Source organism: Myotis brandtii, unplaced genomic scaffold (genome assembly GCF_000412655.1).
Source record: "Myotis brandtii unplaced genomic scaffold, ASM41265v1 scaffold32, whole genome shotgun sequence".
Classification (NCBI taxonomy): domain Eukaryota; kingdom Metazoa; phylum Chordata; class Mammalia; order Chiroptera; family Vespertilionidae; genus Myotis; species Myotis brandtii.
This window is the reverse complement of record NW_005362269.1, coordinates 2,276,262-2,297,141: the sequence shown is the minus strand read 5'-3', so window position 1 is coordinate 2,297,141 and position 20,880 is coordinate 2,276,262. Positions and strand designations below refer to the sequence as shown.

At 46.2% G+C, this 20,880-nt stretch overlaps 2 protein-coding genes across 2 annotated transcripts in view; one reads left to right on the top strand and one right to left on the bottom strand.

Annotated features, from left to right (window-relative positions):
• Positions 1 to 19,966, top strand: part of FAT2 (FAT atypical cadherin 2) — a 58,096-nt gene extending 38,130 nt beyond the window's left edge. Inside the window, exons 10-19 of the mRNA XM_014543122.1 lie at positions 1,064 to 5,122; positions 6,594 to 6,790; positions 7,754 to 7,907; positions 9,739 to 9,972; positions 11,332 to 11,715; positions 13,018 to 13,232; positions 14,237 to 14,374; positions 14,972 to 15,115; positions 15,421 to 15,618; positions 18,924 to 19,966. Coding sequence (XP_014398608.1) covers positions 1,064 to 5,122; positions 6,594 to 6,790; positions 7,754 to 7,907; positions 9,739 to 9,972; positions 11,332 to 11,715; positions 13,018 to 13,232; positions 14,237 to 14,374; positions 14,972 to 15,115; positions 15,421 to 15,618; positions 18,924 to 19,844 — 6,644 coding nt within the window. The 3' untranslated portion in view covers positions 19,845 to 19,966. The remainder of the gene's footprint in view (positions 1 to 1,063; positions 5,123 to 6,593; positions 6,791 to 7,753; positions 7,908 to 9,738; positions 9,973 to 11,331; positions 11,716 to 13,017; positions 13,233 to 14,236; positions 14,375 to 14,971; positions 15,116 to 15,420; positions 15,619 to 18,923) is intronic.
• Positions 1 to 20,880, bottom strand: part of SLC36A1 (solute carrier family 36 (proton/amino acid symporter), member 1) — a 176,366-nt gene that overhangs the window by 83,647 nt on the left and 71,839 nt on the right. The gene's annotated exons all lie outside the window — the stretch shown is intronic.

The window sequence follows — 20,880 nt, the reverse complement described above, 5'->3', positions numbered from 1 at the left end:
CCCCTGGTGGTCAGTGCGCTCCCACAGGGGGAGCTCCACTCAGCCAGAAGCCGGGCTCACGGCTGACGAGCCTAGAGGCGGTGGTGAGAGCCTCTCCCGCCTCCTTAGCAGCCCTAAGGACCCCTCAGGGGATGTCCGCCTGCCGGCTTAGGCCCACTCCCTGAGGTGGAGAGCAGGCCTAAGCTGGCAGGCAGACATCCCCTGAGGGGTCCCGGACTGCAAGTGGGCACAGGCCGGGCTGAGGGACCCTTCCCCCACCCCCCACACAAATGTCATGCACCGGGCCTCTAGTATGTTATATAAACATACCAATGACTATAGAGGATGCTTATAAGTGTGTGCAACATTTAAAAATAGAATATCTTTGTGCCTATATAATAGAAGGGACCTATAATACTTTATAGGATGTATGGCATAGTTTTAGGAGTGATTTTCATTTCCTGCTAAGGCCACATCATGATTTTGTATCTGTATCTCTTAGGTAGTTTTCTTCATCTCAAAAATTGGATAATATTACCTATGCCAGAAGACCTTTGTAAAGATTGAAAGAGAAAATGTATATTAATATATGTTGTAAACTGTAGAATACTCTACAAATGCCAGGGATTATTGCTATCACTGATAAGTGTTAATTATAGGTAATTAATGTAACAAAAATGATAACATCTAGTATCTAATTGTAATGATAATTTGTAATGTTTAATAATTCATAATTAATGATATTTAATAATAATTACCTTTCATAATAATTAATACTTTAGCAAGCTGGATGCTGTGGAGGAACAGAGATGACATGACTTGCTGTCTTCCCTCATAGAGCATAATGTTCATTTATTATTATATATGTATATGTGTACACATATATAATAAAATTCACACATATATTATACATATATATATATACATACCCTATACATTATATCATAACTAAATCCAGGTGACACGGGATGTGAATTTTGCCCTGTCCAAGTTTTGTATGATAGTCTCTTTACCAATGTAGAAAGCTTAGTTTGTACCTCTTGAGGATATAATTAACTTCAATTTGTCTTATCTTTTGTTTTAGGGAACAGCGAAGGTTTCTTCAACATCGATGCCCTACTAGGCATCATCACTCTAGCCCAGAAACTTAATCAGACAAATCATGCCCGGTGTACTCTGACAGTGAAGGCAGAAGATCAAGGCTCCCCACGGTGGCATGACCTGGCTACGGTGATCATTCATGTCCACCCTTCAGAAAGCAGCGCCCCCATCTTTTCAAAAGCCGAGTACTTTGTAGAGATTCCTGAATCAATCCCTGTTGGTTCCCCAATCCTCCTTGTCTCAGCTACAAGCTCCTCAGAAGTTACCTATGAGTTAAGAGAGGGAAACAAGGATGGTGTATTCTCCCTGAACTCATATTCCGGCCTCATTTCCACCCAGAAGAACTTGGATCATGAGAAAATTTCATCTTACCAGCTGAAAATCCGAGGCTGCAATATGGCGGGAGCATTTACTGACATCCTGGTTGTTGTTTACATCATTGATGAAAATGACAATGCTCCCATGTTCTTAAGGCCGACTTTTGTGGGCCAAATTAGTGAAGCAGCTCCATTGTACAGCATGATCATGGATGAAAACAATAGCCCCTTTGTGATTCGTGCCTCCGACAGTGACAAAGAAGCTAATTCCTTGTTGGTCTATGAAATTTTGGAGCAAGAGGCCTTGAAATTTGTCAAAATTGATCCCAGCATGGGAACACTAACCATCATTTCAGAGATGGATTATGAGAGCATGCCCTCTTTGCAATTCAGCATCTATGTCCATGACCAAGGAAGCCCCATCTTATTTGCACCCAGGCCTGCTCAGGTCATCATCTATATTAGAGATGTAAATGACTCTCCTCCCAGGTTCTCAGACCAGATATATGAGGTAGCAACAGTGATGCCTGTCCATCAGGGTATGGAGCTCCTCACAGTGTGGGCCAGCGATGATGACTCGGAAGTCAGTTATAGCATCAAAACTGGCAATGCCGATGAAGCTATTGCTATCCATCCTACCGATGGTCGAATATCTGTGTTGAATCCTGTTCTCCTGGGACACTCCCGGGAGCTCACCATTAGGGCTTCTGATGGCCTGTATCAGGATACTGCACTGGTAAAAATTTCTTTGACACACGCTCTTAACACAAGCTTACAGTTTGACCAGAATGTCTACAGGGCAACAGTCAAGGAGAATTTGCAAGACAGAAAGGCACTGGTGATTCTTGGCGTCCAGGGAAATCATTTGAATGATACCCTTTACTACTCCCTCTTAAATGGCACCGATATGTTTTGTATGGTCAAGTCAGCAGGCGTGTTGCAGACAAGAGGTGTGGCCTTTGACCGAGAACAACAGGACATACATAAGTTGGCGGTGGAACTGAGGGACAATCGGACCCCTCAACGGGTGGCTCAGGCTCTGGTCATAGTTTCTGTTGAAGATGTCAATGATAATCACCCTTTATTTAAGCATCTGCCTTATTACACAATCATCCAAGATGGCACAGAGCCAGGGGATGTCATCTTTCAGGTATCTGCCAGTGACCAAGACTTGGGGGTAAATGGTGCTGTCACATATGCATTTGCAGAAGAGTACACATATTTTCGAATTGACCCCTACCTTGGGGACATATCACTGAAGAAACCTTTTGATTATCAAGCTTTAAATAAGTATCACCTCAAAGTCATTGCTCAGGATGGAGGAACCCCATCCCTCCAGACTACAGAAGAGGTACTTGTCATTGTAAGAAATAAATCCAACCCACTGTTTCAGAGTCCTTACTATAAAGTCAGAGTGCCTGAAAATATCACACTATATACCCCAATTCTCCACACCCAGGCCCGGAGTCCAGAGGGACTTCGACTCATCTACAACATTGTGGAGGAAGAGCCCTTGATGCTGTTCACCATTGACTTTAAGACTGGTGTGCTAACAGTAACAGGCCCTTTGGACTATGAGTCTAAGACCAAACACGTGTTCACAGTCAGAGCCACAGACACAGCTCAGGGGTCATTTTCTGAAGCCACTGTGGAAGTCCTGGTGGAGGATGTCAATGATAATCCTCCCACTTTCTCCCAATTGGTCTACACCACTTTGATCTCAGAAGGCTTGCCTGCGCAGACACCTGTGATCCAACTGTTGGCTTCTGACCAGGACTCAGGGCAGAACCGTGATGTCTCCTATCAGATTGTAGAGGATGGCTCGGATGTTTCCAAATTCTTCCAGATCAATGGGAGCACAGGGGAGATGTCCACAGTTCAAGAGCTGGATTATGAATCCCAACAGCACTTTCATGTGAAGGTTAGGGCCATGGACAGAGGAAACCCTCCACTCACTGGGGAAACCCTTGTGGTTGTCGGTGTGGCTGACATCAATGACAACCCTCCAGAGTTCAGGCAACCTCAGTATGAAGCCATTGTCAGTGAGCTGGCAACCTGTGGACACCTGGCTCTCAAAGTCCAAGCTCTTGACCCCGACAGCAGGGACACCTCTCGTGTAGAGTACCTGATTCTCTCTGGCAATCAGGACCGGCAGTTCTCCATTAACAGCTCCTCAGGAATAATTTCTATGCCAAACCTTTGCAAAAAGCACCCGGGCCCTTTTTACAATTTGAGGGTAGGTGCTTCCGATGGGGTCTTCCAAACAACTGTGCCCGTGTATATCAACACCACAAATGCCAATAAGTTCAGCCCAGAGTTCCAGCAGCATGTTTATGAAGCAGAGTTAGCAGAGAATGCAAAGGTAGGAACTAAGGTGATTGAGTTGCTAGCCATAGATAAAGATAGTGGTCCCTATGGCACTGTAGATTATACCATCATCAATAAACTAGCAGATGAGAAGTTCTCCATAAACCCCCGTGGCCAGATCACCACTCTGAAGAAACTGGATCGAGAAAATTCAACAGAAAGAGTCATTGCTATTAAAGTCAGGGCTCAGGATAGAGGAGGAAAAGTGGGCTTCTGTACTGTGAAGATCATCCTCACAGATGAAAATGACAATGCCCCACAGTTCAAAGCCTCTGAGTACACAGTGTCCATTCAATCCAATGTCAGTAAAGACTCCCCAGTTATTCAGGTGCTGGCCTATGACGCAGATGAGGGTCGAAATGCAGATGTCACCTACTCAGTGGACTCAATAGAGGATTTGCATGAACAGATCATTGACATTAACCCAACCACTGGTGTTGTCAAGGTGAAAGAGAGCCTGGTGGGCTTGGAAAATCAGGTCTTTGACTTAAAAATCAAAGCCCAAGATGGGGGACCTCCTCACTGGAACTCTCTGGTGCTGTTACGACTTCAGGTGGTTGATAATGAAGTATCCTTGCCCAAATTTTCTGAACCTCTGTATACTTTCTCTGCATCTGAAGACCTTCCAGAAGGGTCTGAAATTGGTTCTGTCAAGGCAGTAGCAGCTCAAGACCCAGTTATCTATAGTCTAGTGCAGGGCACCACACCAGAGAGCAACAGGGATGGTGTCTTCTCCTTGGACCAAAACACAGGAGCTCTAAAGGTGAGGAAGGCCATGGACTATGAGTCCACTAAATGGTACCAGATTGACTTGATGGCACATTGCCCCCACAATGACACTAACTTGATTTCCTTGGTGTCTGTCAACATCCAAGTGAAGGATGTCAATGACAATAGGCCTATATTTGAGGCTGATCCATATAAGGCGATCCTCACTGAGAATATGCCAGTGGGGACTGCAGTCATTCAAGTGACAGCCAATGACCAGGACACTGGGAAGGATGGCCAAGTGAGTTACAGACTGCCCGTAGACCCTGATAGTAATATCCATGAGCTCTTTGCCATTGACAGTGAGACTGGCTGGATCACCACACTCCAGGAACTTGACTGTGAGACCCGCCAGACCTACCACTTTTATGTGGTAGCCTATGATCATGGCCGGACCATCCAGCTATCTTCTCAGGTCCTGGTCGAAGTCTCCATTACAGATGAGAATGACAATGCTCCAAAATTTGCTTCTGAAGACTACAGAGGATCTGTGATTGAGAACAGTGAACCTGGAGAACCTGTGGCCACTCTTAAAACCTTTGATGCCGATATCTCTGAGCAGAACAGACAGGTCACCTGCTATATCACAGGTAAGAATACCTATCTTGGAATGGAGGCACTGGGGTGCACTGAAGTCCAGTAAGAGTTGCCCTAAGACATGGGTTTAAGTCTTTGCTCTGCCACTTATTAACAGTGTGACCTTGGTAAATCACTGACCCTCCCAGAACCTCAGTTGCTCCATCTACAGACTTGGCATGCCTGTTTTCATTCACATGACAGGGATGCTAGTAAAATGTAACTTGAAAAAATTCTGAGAGCCCCTTATAAGTTGGAAAGGGCTTTGCAAAGAGGATCTCTTATTACTTTAGGTGGCATAGATAGCGTAGAAATGAGATACTGTAACTGTTCTCAGCTTCTGGAAGATGGAGAAGGCATCAACAGTTAAGTAATCCACGAGAACTCTCTCACATCATGACTGTTCTTGTAAAATAGTCTTTTGCCTAGAGCAAGTTGTGGATAGTAGAAAATGCTTCTTAGTCAATCACAAGACCTAAGTGTTGCAATAAAAACAGCCCAATCCCTTCATTTCACGTATAGGAGAACCAAAGCCCGGATAGAGGGAGAAACTGGACCAAGGTCATACTCCAAGCTTCCGTCTGGGATTAAAACCACCCTCTACAAACTGCTCTCCTCAGTGGATATCTATTGCAAACTTAAATTACCCCCAATTCATGTCCAAGGGCTAAAGCAGTCAACTAGTGACCAAAAGAGTTTCTTTACTTCTCAATGTCCCTTCCCCCCTCTTCCAGGTGCCATGTCATCCCATTTCCATAGATATGTTTCCTTCGGCTATCACAGCTTCTGGAGGAGAGTTTGAAGTCCCAACCAAGTATCATAGATTCCTGGAGACAGATCCTAGATCAGAACTGTTTGAAATATGGAGTCTTAGGGAATAAAATGTTGTCATCTTATATAAGACTCTTAAAAACACAAAAGTCTTTAAAGCTCTGATAATAGAATGTTATCAACTCTTAGAATAGTTGAATCTTGAAACTCTGGAATCTTAGAACCTCAGAAACCCATCTCTTCTACCAGTGGATGGTGTCAAGGAAAGATGACTCAGAAGCAAACCTAGTAATCACCTGACCCTCAACTTAGTCTGTATCCTCAGCTGTAAAATAAGACCTCAGAGAGTTTAGTATTGTTGGTCACTCTCCACCCCCCTCTACTGTTGAACAGATACTAGAAGGTTCTTGTATAGAATTAAAATGCCTTCCCTTTAACTTCCTCCAATTCCTTCCAAAAAAAATAAGAAACCTGCCTTAGGCACATATTTTGGAGTGGTGTTTCTGGCACTAATAATTGCATTACACATGTGGCCCTTGAAGTTGGAAGAAATGGTTATGCTTCATAACAATAAATAACTGACTTAATGTAGAATTGTGAATCCCTAGTTAAGGGCCAGCAATTCTAAAAGTGTCAGGTGGGCAGCCACCTGTGGCACAAAGCTTGGTTCATTGGAATTGCTCAGCTTCTTGAATCTCTGTCTCATGTTTTTAGAGGGAGACCCCTTGGGCCAGTTTGGCATCAGCCAAGTGGGAGATGAATGGAGTATTTTCTCAAGGAAAACCCTGGACCGTGAGCACATAGCCAAGTACTTGCTCAGAATTACAGCTTCTGATGGCAAGTTCCAGGCTTCAGTCATTGTGGAGATCTTTGTCTTGGACATCAATGATAACAGCCCTCAGTGCTCACAGGTGAGAGCCTGGTGAAGGGTTGGGTGGGTGGGAAGCTGGAGTGAAGCGCAAGAGGAAGGAGAAGGACTCAGGGGACCGTCTCTGAGACTGGCCATCACTGACTACACTCGGTCCTTGCTTTTCCCCGGCTGGCCTCAAACTAGTGCCTTGAGCAGGGATCATTCTAAGTAATTCCTTGGTCTTCCCATAGGGATGTCATCAAGCTCTTTAGGATCCATGGTCTATGCCTCTGCCCCTACACGCCCTACAGAGGACTATTTCTCTGCAAAACATGCCCAGAAATAAAGTAACTTCTTCACTCTCCAAGCACAACCTGCCATGCCGAATGGGAAACCCCTTCCATGGCTCAGTTTGTTAGCATGGATCCTTATTATCAAATGCATCCATAAAGAAAAGACCTGCCTCCCGAGACACACTGCACTGCCCCCCCATGCTCATATATGCATATATGCCCACTTCTGCATGGGTAATACATGCCAACACAGATAACTTCCTCCTGGCTATAGGTATTCACAAACATGCAGACAGGGCAGTTACTTTTCTTTTTTTAAAAAAATCTCACCAGAGGATAGATTTTTGCATAGATTTTTAGAGAGAGTGGAAGAGAGAGGGAAAGATAGAGAGAAATATCGATGTGAGAGAAACACGTCGATTGGTTGCCTCCTGCACATGCCCCGACCAGGGCCCAGGCCCAGGCCAGGGAGGAGCCTGCAACCTAAGTATGTGCCCTTAACTGGGATCGAACCCGGGATCCTTCGGTCCGCAGGCCAATGCTCTATCCACTGAGCAAAACTGGCTAGGGCAAGGGCAGTTACATTTTTGATAAGGGATATTTCCCTAAGGTCCTCATATAATTAAACCCTAAACTCTCTCTGTGTGTGTTTCTGTCTCTCTCTGTGTCACCTCTCTCTAGATCTAAATGAATCTCCCACAATTCCCCTCTTCTTTGTCTTCCATCTCCAGCTTCTCTACACTGGCAAAGTCAGTGAAGATATATCTCCAGGACACCTCATTCTGCAAGTTTCTGCAACAGACTTGGACTCTGATACCAATGCTCAGATCACATACACTCTGCATGGTCCTGGAGCAGATGAATTTAAACTAGATCCTCATACAGGTGGGTTTCCTGAGCTACAGGATTGAACCATTTATTTATTGAATACCAAATACCCAGTATTATGGTAGGCTCCTTGGGGAAAGAAACAGGAATTAACTTATCCATCCATCCATTTATTCAGCAAACATGTATACTGGCACAATGTGCTGAGCATTGAACTAGATGCTGGGGACATAATGAATAAACTAATAAGACAAAGATCTAGGCTTTATAATCTAATAGGAAAGGCAGTCATTGAATCAGTGGTTTGAAATGTGCTGAGTTAAGAAAAAAAAATGCAGGGTTTTAAGGAGAATTTTGATAGGAGAACCTGACTTAGGCGATTAAGTAAAAGCTCTCTGAAGAAAGGCCATTTTATGTGAGACTTGACATAGAGGAATTAGCCAGGGGATAAAAGAGTAGTAAGTAGTAGGGACAAACAAGACAGAAGGAGAATTTACACAAAGACCTAGTTTTTGCAAAAAGCGTGCACATCAGGACCTTATAGAGGGCCAGAAACTGGTGCACTGAAGGGGAGGAGACAGGGCAAAGGATAAGACCCTCAGGAGAGGGGCACCAAATCCACCTTTAGAGCCACTGAAGGATTTAGGCAGGTGAGCGTCAAGGTCAAAGATCTGCAGACTGGGGATAAAACCTGTATTATTGTAAGGATCAGAGATAAAGTATGTGGAAGCCTAGCCCAGGTCTGGCACATAATAAGAATTCAACAGATGTGGTTGCCATTGTCATTATCATTAGTTAGGGGACAAAGCAGAGAGCAGGAAGCTGAAAGTCCTGAAGGACAGACTGGGAATCCCTGGGAGAGGCTGGGCTGTGAGAGTTTGGTAAAGACAGGATGGGGTCTGCTTCCTTTGGAAGAGCAGCCCACAAAGGTAGGATCCCTGTCCTGATGTAGGGGAGTGTGTGGGGATGGGCAGCACAGAGGGGCCCGGTCACGATGGGCCAGCTGCCAACACTTGGCTTGGACCCAGTAGCTTTGGAGATTCCTGAGCAGGGAGGTGGCGGTGAGAGTGGTGTCCCAGGAAGCTGGCTGAATAGACAGGAGACAACATTGTCCTTCCTGACTCTAGAATGGGAATGCTGAGTCACCCCAGGTGGGTTACCTGATCTCTTTCTGCTGTTGTTTGTTCAGCTGCAGGATGATTAGTGGGGTAAAAAAAAAGGAGGGGGGGGGCTGGTTTTTCTCAATATGGAAATAATACATGTTTATTGTACAAAAATTCAAACAATGTACGCGTATATTATGCAGAAATTGGAAAGCCAACATAATAATTAACCTCTCCCCCAAAGATAAGCACTCTTGGTGTATAGTCTGTTAGATTGGTTTTCCATGCATCTCCAAAATCTCTATACAGAATTCTATTTTGTGACTTGCCTTTTTTTCACATAACAATATCTTGGAGAAATTAGCAAGACAGTATGTAAAGCTCTATTGTAATTCCTTTTTGGTTGCACAGTATTTTACTGTATGGCTAAATCATAATATATTTAACCAGTCTTTTTTGAAAAACATATAGGATGTTTTCAGTATGTTGCTATTATAAACAATATCTTTATTGGGTTGAATATTCTAGAGGATATATTCCTAGAAGTGAAATTGTGGGCTAAAGGGTAAACACAGTTTATGTGTTGTTAGAAATTGTCTAATTGCTCTTTTGAAATGTTATGCCTCTTTGCAGCTTGTTGGTATGGATGTCAAGTTGGTGATGTGGTGGTGGAGTGTGTTTGGGAGGATGAGGGAAGTGAGCAGGTATTGGGGGAGGGGAGTGGCTATAGGCTGGCCTTCTTTTCTCCCCGGAGAAAGCTTACCTGCTGCCATTTCTCTGGACAGGGGTGCTGACCACACTCACAGCCTTAGATCGAGAGAGGAAGGATGTGTACAGCCTTGTTGCTAAGGCGACGGATGGAGGTGGCCAATCTTGCCAGGCAGATGTGACCCTCCAGGTGGAGGACGTGAATGACAACGCCCCCCGCTTCTTCCCCAGCCACTGTGCTGTGGCTGTCTTTGACAACACCACCATTAAGACCCCCGTGGCCGTGGTACTGGCTCGGGATCCAGACCAAGGTGAGAACAGGAAGGCTTGGAAGCCATTTGCTCATGGGGTCACCTTGAGTGAGGGTTTGGCTCTGTGTGTTGCTCTGGGATTGGTAAGGACTGTGCCTCCTCACTGAGTTTATGGACACTTACAAGTGGAAAATATTCACAAACTGTATACCTCAGTGCTATATGACAAAAGATTTTGGCAATTTTTTGAGGCTAGTACAGAGCATTTCAGCCTCATTGTTTCTCATTGCCACTTAGACCTGGAGCCCTTTCAATCCTGCCATTTAACCTCAAGGACATTTTGAATGTCCTTTATTGGGTTGATTATTCTAGAGGATATATTCCTAAAAGTGAAATCTTAAGTATACTAATTTAATCTGAAGTATACCAATCAGAATTATTTAACTCTGATTAATTTGCTATAAGAAAGGAGTTTGGGGCACAGACTTCATTAAGCCTACTAAATTCCTTGATCAATTTTCTATACAATAATGTGGAATCCTTTTCAATATCTTACATTTTCATTTTAATGACATCATTTTCATTAGATTTAATTCTTTTCCTTTTAAAATTTACAAGGCATATTGGAATCATCAGGAAGTATTTGTTCCATATTGTTCCAATTATAGCTTCTGCCATCAAGTGATTTATTGTGATTCTACACACACACATACATATACATGGGGTGTCATGTATGTGTGTATGTATGTATGTGTGTATTTGTGTGTGTCCAATTTTTCTTGAGTCAAATTTTATAATTGAGGTAGGGTAAAAAAATGCTCTGGGGTCAAAAGTAGTCAGATCAACATAGGATATGATAATGATGATGATGATGATAAAAGTGGGATCAAAATATTCTCTTTTGTTTGATCCCAGCAAAGTAAATTGAAGACTTCCTAGAGAAAGTGAGCTTTAGCTTGGCGATGAAGGAGGTGAGAGATTTTGGGGGGACACAGGGGTACTAGGAAGGGCAAATAGTGCAAACGCAGCAAATGGCTACAAGGCACTGCAAATGCTCAATTAGCCAGTGCTTGCTCACCTCCAGGGGCAGGAAGCTCCCTACTTCCTAGGCAGCCCTTCCTTCCATGGTGCCTCAGATAATGATCAAGTGCTACCTATTTGGAGCTGACAATCGTTAGTACTGGTCCTGCCTCTGTGGCCACCCAGATCTCCCAGACCCTAGCCCACGACAGCCCTTCCAAGACTAGGAGGTGGCGACTTCAGCCCCTACCTGCTTCAGCCCCAACCTCCCCTTTCAGGGTGGAGGTGCCCTAGTGTCTCCAGTCATGTGTTTCCAAACCCACCACCCTCACAGGACACATCCTCTGACCTTGCACCGTTTACCATAAACTGTCCAAATGCCCTCGGTCTCCCCCACAGGTGCCAACGCCCAGGTGGTTTACTCCCTGCCGGACTCTGCCGAAGGCCACTTTTCCATCGAAGCCACCACGGGTGTGATCCGACTGGAGAAGCCCCTGCGGGTCGGGCCACAGGCAGCACTGCAGCTCACCGTCCGTGCCTCTGACCTGGGCGCCCCGATCCCGCTGTCCACACTGGGCACCGTCACGGTGTCTGTGGTGGGCCTCGAAGACTACCTGCCCGTGTTCCTGAACACGGAGCACAGCGTGCAGGTGCCTGAGGACGCCCTGCTCGGCATGGAGGTGCTGCAGCTGGCCACCCTCACCCGCCCGGGGTCTGAGAAGACTGGCTACCGCATGGTCAGCGGGAATGAGCAGGGGAGGTTCCGCCTGGATGCCCGCACAGGTGAGCGAGCGCTGGAGGCAGCCCTGGCCCTGGTCTTGGGGAACTTTGGATTCCTCACATACAGGGTGTATCTGCCCCATGCAGCTCCTCCCAGTCCAAACTCCTCTGGCCCTTTCTTCACTCTGCATCTCTCCAGGTACCAGGTCCCTTCTGCACCCCAGGGCCAGCTTATGTGGCAAACTCCCTTATTCCCCACATCCCCACCCAGCACCCTAAGCAATCCACTCTCCTCCCAGTTTTCAGCTTCAAGATTTCAGCTCAGTCCCAGCCATAGGAGGCTGAGGCCACCCTCCATTCTTGGCTTCAGAGGTATAAGCACTTAGTGAAATGTGGGGCTTAAGAGCCCAGGACATGACATTTGGACCAATGATCTTCATCAGGTTCAAGCTCAATTTTTTGGCAACAACTCTTTGTAGACAATGTTGGGCTCTCTTTTCACTATGTCTGGAGGCTGACTGGTTCTTTTTTCTGAGGTTAAGATTGACCATGGGCTTGAGGTTGTCAGCCTGATTCATCCAATATAGAATTCTTCATCAGTTCTTCCTCTAAGGGTTTAGCATGCTTTGATGATTATTTCCTAGGTATATTATTTCATTTGGAGCTGCAAAATGGTGATTTTTCTAACCCAATCATTCCTCATTCATGTACTAATTAGAATTCTTTTATAAAGAAGAGTTTTCCACCATTAACTACTTGCTTATCCAGGAATGGCAGGAAAACCTTATTCTTTTATTTTCTGATTTTTCAGAATAATATGTCTATGCCCTAACAATTTATTGAACAACTTTGGGTATTATATGGCTCTTTATAATTTAACTTCTGTCGTTTACTAGCTGAGTGAGTTTGAACAGGCCACTTAGCTGTTGGGAGAATCAGTTAACTCACCTACAAAATGGGAATCACTCTTTTATGTTCCATTGGGTTCTTATAGATATAATACAGGTAGATTTAATACTTCAGACTTAATGAGGTCTCAATGAAATATTACAGAAAGAAATGAGGGAAACACTGCCATTGAGAACAATAATAGGAAAAATGAGAGAAGATGGAGGGAGAGAGGAAGGTAATGAGGGAGGGTAAATAAAGAGGGAGGTGAAGGAGGGGATGAGAGATGATGGAGGGACTGAAGGAGGAGCGGAAGAAGGAGACGATGAAGGAGGTGATGGAGGAGATCTGTCTCTCCTAACCTATTGAGCTGCCTCTCCTAGGGTTTGGCTCAAGGCCTCTCAGCCCTCTGCCTTTATGTTCCCAACTGCCTCGATGCTCATCACCTTCTCTCCCCCCCCCCATCCCCCCCACCAGGGATCCTGTACGTCAACAAAAGCCTGGACTTTGAGACAAACCCCAAGTACTTCCTGTCCATCGAGTGCAGCCGGAAAGGTTCTTCTTCCCTTGGTGACATGACCACAATTGTGGTCAACATCACTGATATCAATGAACACCGACCGAGATTCCCCCAGGATCTGTACAGCACGAGGGTCTTAGAGAATGCCATCGTGGGTGACACTGTGCTCACAGTAAGGATCTACAATTTTGTTGTTTGGGGTACCTAGACTCTGGGGTAACTCTTATCTCTCTCTCTCCTGGTCATTCATGAGCATGAATTACTTTATCAATTAATACACCACAGACTTGACTCTGACTTGCAGCCACTCAGTCAAACTGTTTCCCACGACAAAATGTCTCAGGGACATGTTTAATAAGATCTAGATCAAGTACTGGTGGAAGGGGGCTCGGGAGAGGTCCCAGAAGACTATTAGAGGGTCCAAAGCCTGAGAAAGGTCTGGTCACAGCGCATGACAGGGAGTGTTAGTATAGGAGGGGAAGGAGTGGACATCAAATAACATCTCTTCACATCTAAGCGTGTAATTGTTCCCAATGCACGAGTGAAATTCTTTATGCCCATAGTCAGGGTTCTCTATGACCCCTCTTCATTCTGCCTTCCAGTCTTATCTCCTTCCACTCCCTGACATGCACCCTATACTCCAACCACATTGGAGGATGTACCTTTTCCCACAAACCCTCTGCATTTTCACATCTCTGGGCTCACATTGTTTCCTCTGCTTGGAATGTGGGCTCCACTCCCAGAAGTCATCCTTTCTTCAAGGCTTCATGAATCCTCTAATCTCTCCAGATGGAATTTATCACTGTGTTTTCTAAGCTGATCAGCTTTCTAAAGTTGATCATATCTTGCCCACAAGTTAGAATTAGCCATAAAATTAGATATTAAGCTTTTTGTGAGCATATTTCTTTTGCCATATTTTTCACCTCCTAGCACAGGACCCAGGAACCTATTGGTATGGGTCAATGAGTAAATGAATTAATGAATGGATATATGAATGAACCATGGCATGCTGAAGTCCATACAAAGATATAAATAATGAATTCCTTTGGCAAGGATGACTGTGGTCCAGTCATTGGGGAAGGGACATATCTGTTCCCCTTATACTCCCAGAGGCCAAGATTCCTTTCTGGTCCCTCTTGTCCCTCAATTCACAACCATCACCCCCTTCCACTGCAGGTGTCAGCTACTGATGAAGATGGACCCCTAAATAGTGCCATCACCTACAGCCTGGTAGGAGGGAACCAGCTGGGGCACTTTGCCATTGACCCCAAGAAGGGGGAGCTACAGGTGGCCAAGGCCTTGGATTGGGAACAGGTGAGTCATGTGGGAGGGGCCCAATCTGAGCTCATCAAAGCAAATTATAGCCCTGCTACAGGTCCAGAGTATGAATTGTGGTCAACACCCCATCCTGACACTTCTCCAGACCTGCCCTCACTTGTTTTCTCAGTGGGGCCTCTATGGCCTTTGAGGCCAGAGGCAGGAGAGGGACTGAATGACTCTTAACCTTCCCTGGAGATGCTCAGGCCAGCTTCTCACCACTGACCAGGGGTCATCAGATCATTATAACAAGTTATCATTTATGAAGCACCTGCGCTGTGCCAGGAACTTTGCTAATTGCTTTACATTCATTGTGCCATTTGGTCCTTAAAATAATCCAAGGAGGTGGATCCTGATATCATCCTCACAGAAGTCTGGTCACTTTCCCAAGGTTTCACAGATAGTAAAGGGTTGAACTGGAAATTAATGTCTGCCTAATTCCAGAACCTAGGCCCTACAATGTTATGGTTGGGCAATGGGGGATGGACATAGGAAGTGTCTCTATCTTATTTTTCTGAAAACATTAATGGTAAATCAGGGGGTGGAATTGAGGGGTCTCATTGCTAGCTCTTCACTGGGCATCCTGCTATGTAGACTTCTAGCTATTCCCTGAGGCTCCGAGCCACAGACAGCGGGCGGCCCCCACTGCATGAGGACACAGACATCGCCGTCCAAGTGGTTGATGTCAATGACAACCCACCGAGGTTCTTCCAGCTCAACTACAGCACCTCCATTCAGGTACGCGCGGCCTCCCAGAGGCACACGGAACCCACCCGCCCCTCATCTCCCTCCTGGAGGAGAGCACTCACCACTGGTGTCAGTCTCCCCGAACAATGGCTGTGACCGTGCACTGGTCTAGATTGACAAAGTCAGCAACTAACTCACAGGCAGGCAGAATGCATGAATGACAGCTCAGGGTGCAGGCATGGCCTGGGAGCAGCCAGAGTGCTGAGGACACATCCCAGAAAAGGGGATGCAGAAAGCTGTGAGAGGAAGAACTGGGGCTCATCTTGCTCTTTGATTTCCTGTTACTCTCGGTCTAGGAGAATTGCCCCATCGGCAGCAAAGTCCTGCAGCTGATCCTGAGTGACCCAGACTCCCCAGAGAATGGGCCCCCCTACTCATTTCAAATCACCAAGGGGAATGACGGCTCTGCCTTCCGCGTGACCCCAGATGGATGGCTGATGACCACCACTTACCTGAGCAGGAGAGTCCAGGAATGGTACCAGCTTCAGATTGAGGTGAGGGGTGTGTTGGGCCGGTGGCGGTGATCATAGGGACAATAAATGTGCTGGCAAAATCACTACCAGGCTTCAATTATTAGAAAAAAGCGAAGAGCTCTTATTATGTGCCAAGCACTGGGCTAAGTGCTAAACATGCATCATTGCAATATATCTTCACAACATGCTTTAGGGCAGGTATTGTTATAACCCCCACTTTATAGATGTGATAACTGAGGTGCACAGAGGTTAACTGACTTGCTCAGAGTAATACTACCTGTAAGTGGCAGAGGTGGATTGCTTCAAACTACTAAGTGGTAGAGGTGGATTGCTTCTGACCCAAAGACCCAAGCTCTTAATTTCTGCTCTTCTCCCAGGCAGAACACCCTCAACCTGGCTCTCACTCCTTAAGGTTGGTCAGGACAGCTCTCTGAACCTCAAGTCTTGTTAAAGACCTACCCCAGAGAATTGGTGTGGGGTCAAATGAGAGAACATATAGACGTGTGTAGGGGATTTTGGTGTTATTGCTATGGGTTGTATAAGAATTACCCAGTGATAGTAGCCAAGATGGCGGTCAAACACTACTCTCTCATTTCATTCCCCCCAAATCCTTTTCCTAAATCTCAAGTCTAGTGGACCCTGATATTCTGTGAACTTCTCTAGGTTCAGGATGAGTATTCATCCATTCAGCCAGTCAACTAGTCATTCATTCATTCAGTCTTTCAACAAATATTTATTGAGCACCTATCATATGCCGAACCCTCTGCTAGCTTCTAGTAATACAGCAGGGGAAAGAAGTGAATGGTTCCTGCCCTTGTGGGCTTTTGATTCTAATTGTGGAGATAAACAATTAGTAGATGAAGAAAGAAAGTGATGAGAGGCTCCTAAGGCACAGGAAGATACATATTCAGAGGGTGGCTGCCCTCATGAAGAAGGGACATTTTGAGCTGAGACCTGAGGAGCCAACTATGTAAAAAGTGGGCAGGAAAGTGTCACAGACAGGAAGGTCCTGAGTTGGAAAAGAGCTTGCAGTGACCTGAGATGTGGCCATGTGGTCAGAGCATTGTGAGCAATGGTGGGAATAATCCTGAGGAGATGAGCTGGGCAGGTGATAGAGGCCTCATAGCTTGAGTGACTGTATTATTTAAGATCCAAAACCAGGATGCTCTTGAGAGTGAGAGAGGCACTAAAAATAATTAACTGATAACTGATCTACAACAGGTGAAAAATCAAACTGTCCTGGGCAAACAAAGAGGTATAATCATCCTAATTACAACCCTTGACAATACTTTTAGATTCCAATCTAAGTGCAGTGAGAAGTGGTTGAAGGGTCTCAAACAGGGAAGTGACCCATCTTGTGTCTCAGGAGGTTCTTTTTGCAGCTCTAGAACAGGGGCGGGGAACATCCGGCCCATGAGCCGTATAAGGCCCGTGAAATCAATTGGTCTGGCCCTGCCAAGACATTAGGGGTGAGTTATTAAATGTTTGGACAAATAGAGCAGGCTAATTTTTAAGTTGATAATTTTGTATGGCCCGAGGATGATGTTATAAATATCCAAATGGCCCTTGGCAGAAAAAAAGATTACCCACCCTTGCTCTAGAAAGAGCAAATGAAGGGGGCAAGAGTGGTTGAAGGATAACAATGAGAAGTCACTGTTATAGTGGAGATAGTGGTGCTGAGACCTTGAGATGATGATGAAGTGGATAGATTTGGGACAATTTTTGCATGGAAATAAACATGAGTTGGTGAAGGGCTGGATATGGGGAGAGAAAAGAGAAGCATCAGGGATGAGTTCCAGGTTCTTGGCTCCATGAAGACTGGGTGGTTGGGCCACTTCTGAGACGGGAGAGACTGTGGGGGATGGGAGAAGTATGCGTCTATGGGGTAAAATGAGGGCTCTGTTTTGTGCATGTTACTTTTTAGGTGTCCAGGAGACATCTAAATGGAGGTGTGCAAAAGGTAGTTGGGAGTTGGAGTCTGTAGATCAGAGGACAGGTGTGGGCTAATGTAGAGGATTCTCAAAGCCAAGGGCATGGACGTGATTGACCTCTGTATCTTGGCCCAGATAAATCTCTCAGTAACGATTGGCAGCATCACTATTTCTTTGACTTGTCCTGCATCTCCACTTCCATTCACTGGGAGGCACTATAAGCCAGCAAAGAAACAGGCTATGGACACAGGCAGGAGTTCAGATTCTGCTCGGGCCTTATCTGCTGTATGGCTTTATATATTATACTTGGTAGTAGTATTGTTGTTGCTAGCCTTGGAGTGCACATGGACAAGATATTACTGTAGGGAAAATTGGAGACCCTTGTTGACAATTGAGAAAATGATAATGTTGCTGAGGAGAGGAAGGAAAACTTCGTCTTTGCTAAGTCTGGGCAAAAAGTTGCAGGGACAGCTTGGTAACATGTGAAAGGAAAATGCATTTTTTATTTACATTCCTTTCCTTGCTTCAATGAGGTCATGTCACCGCCTTGCTTAAAACCTTCAATAGCTTTTCATGGCTCTGACATAAAATGCTACCTTGTGCTCCTCTGCCCATCAGTGACCGGGTCCCTACTTTTCTCTCTCTCACCCTGTCTTCTGCTCTGCCCACTCCTCTGGCAACAGTAGCCCCTTGCTGTTTTGTTAAGCACACCACATTCTTTCCTACCGGAGAGTTGTTCCCTGTCCGTCACCTCTTGTCCTCCCCTCTTCTCATCCCTCAGGATTCAGCTCAAGTTTCACCTCTTCAAAGAAGAGACACCTTCTCTACCACCTGGTCTTTCAATCTTCAGATGTCTCTGCCACTTCGCTCTGTTTATATCCTCCATAGTACTTTATCCAAGAGTGACATCCTCTGGTTTATTTGGCAACTTACTTATTGCTCTTTTCTCCTGATCACAGCAGAGGGCCTGGCCCATAGGAGGCACTCAACAATTGCTCGCCCCAACCCTGAGCCCAATCACAGAGTAAAAGGGAATCCCAGAGAAAACCTCCCGAGGCTGATGGGGGCCATGCAGGATGCACACTGGAATCACTAAGAGAATTTTGATGACTCACTTAGACAATGAGAGAAGTTCAAGAGGAAGGAGGTGGATCATGTGGCTGGAAGGGTTTAGGGAGAGGCTCAGAGCAGTGTCCAATGAGGAATTCGAGTTCAGTTTTACTGTGTGGTGCAGGATGTAACTCCCTCCACAAAACCTTCAGTGCTAGTATTTTCTTACTCAGATGCGACAGCATGCTGAGGCTGCCTCAAGCAGAGATACGTGATTCCCCATGGAGGCAGGCAGCCTGTTGGGGCCACAGTCCTATGGTAATGCCGTGCTTCCCTCGCCCACAGGTATCAGACAGTGGCATCCCGCCCCTTTCATCTTCCACATCTGTTAGAGTCCACGTCACGGAGCAGAGCTACTACCCACCCTCCGCCCTCCCATTGGAGATCTTCATCACCATCGGGGAGGAGGAGTTCCAGGGCGGCATGGTGGGCAAAATCCATGCCACAGACCGAGACCCACAGGACACGCTGACCTACAGCCTGGCAGAAGAGGAGACCCTGGGCAGGCGCTTCTCAGTGGGTGCGTCCGATGGCAAGATCATCGCTGCCCAGGGACTGCCTCGGGGTCGCTACGCATTCAATGTCACAGTCAGTGATGGGACCTTCACCACCACTGCTGGGGTCCATGTCCACGTGTGGCACGTGGGGCAGGTGGCTCTGCAGCAGAGCATGTGGATGGGCTTCTACCAGGTCACCCCAGAGGAGCTGGTGAGCGACCACTGGAGGAACCTGCAGAGGTTCCTCAGCAACAAGCTGGACATCAAAAAAGCCAACATCCACCTGGCCAGCCTTCAGCCTGCAGAGGCCACGGCCGGGGTGGATGTGCTTCTGGTCTTTGAGGGGCATTCTGGAGCCTTCCACAAGCTGCAGGAGCTGGCAACCGTCATCGCTCACTCAGCCAAGGAGATGGAGCACTCAGTGGGAATTCAGATGAGGTCAGCCATGCCTGTGGTGCCCTGCCAGGGGCCAAGCTGCCAGCGTCAAATCTGCCAAGAGACAGTGCACCTGGACCCCAGGGTGGGGCCCACGTACAGCACAGCCAGGCTCAGCATCCTAACCCCACGGCACCGCCTGGAGGGGAACTGCGCCTGCAATGGTAAGGAATGGGCCTTCCCCAGGGCAGCCAGCACTGCGGGCTCCACCAGCCTGACGCTAGGGCTGGAAAGCCCAGGGAGGGTCTGTGGGATACTGAGAGGGGAGCTTTAACAGGGCTAAAGACCAGGGACCACCAGAAGGCAGGTGTGGCCTCACAAACTCTAGTCATAGGATAGCACCCTATTCCTGGCCACTTTTTGGAATTTTGAAGATAATGGTAATACAAGAGGCAGTTTAGCATCATGGTTAAGAGCCTAGACTCTGGTATCAAGCTCCCTGGGTTCAAATCTCAGCTCTGCCACTTGCTAGCCACGTGACCTTAAGAAAACTACTTAACCTCTCTGTACCTTAGGGCTGTTATAGAAATTAAAGAGCAAGTGTTTGCTTAGAAAAGCGCCTGCTACAGAAAGTGGTCAATAAACAACAGTTCCTAATACTACTATTGTTATTACTGTAGCCTGATGGTTACAACTTCAAGGTTTAGACTAGATGGCTCAGGTTCAAGCCCCAGCTCTATCACTTACTAGCTGTGTAACCTTGGGGGTTTATTAAAATCCTCTGGGCTTTAGTTTCTCATCCATAAAATAATGAAAATATCATCATCTGCCTCCTTGAGTTGGTTTGGGGAATAAATTACGTATGAATATAAAAGCACTTAAACCCTGGCTGCCCATTATGAGCACCGCATGAATGGCAGCTGTCATTCAGTGTATCAGTTGTCGCTATAAGTCAGCGGTTCTCAACCTGTGGGTCGCGACCCCTTTGGCGGTCGAACGACCCTTTCACAGGGGTTACCTAAGACCATCCTGCATATCAGATATTTACATTACGATTCATAACAGTAGCAACATTACAGTTATGAAGTAGCAACGAAAATAATTTTATGGTTGGGTCACAACATGAGGAACTGTATTTAAAGGGCCAGAAGGTTGAGAACCACTGCTATAAGTATTCTGCCGTGTGCCAGGCTCTTTGTAGGTTACCCAAACTCAGTATCACCACAACCCGACGAAGCGGGGTCATAGCTCCATCTACAGTTGTAACTGAAGGATGGGGATTATATTATACTAGAGGCCTGATGCATGAAACTCGTGCAAGAGTAGGCCTTCCTTCCCCTGGCTGCTGGCACCGGCTTCCCTCTGGCACC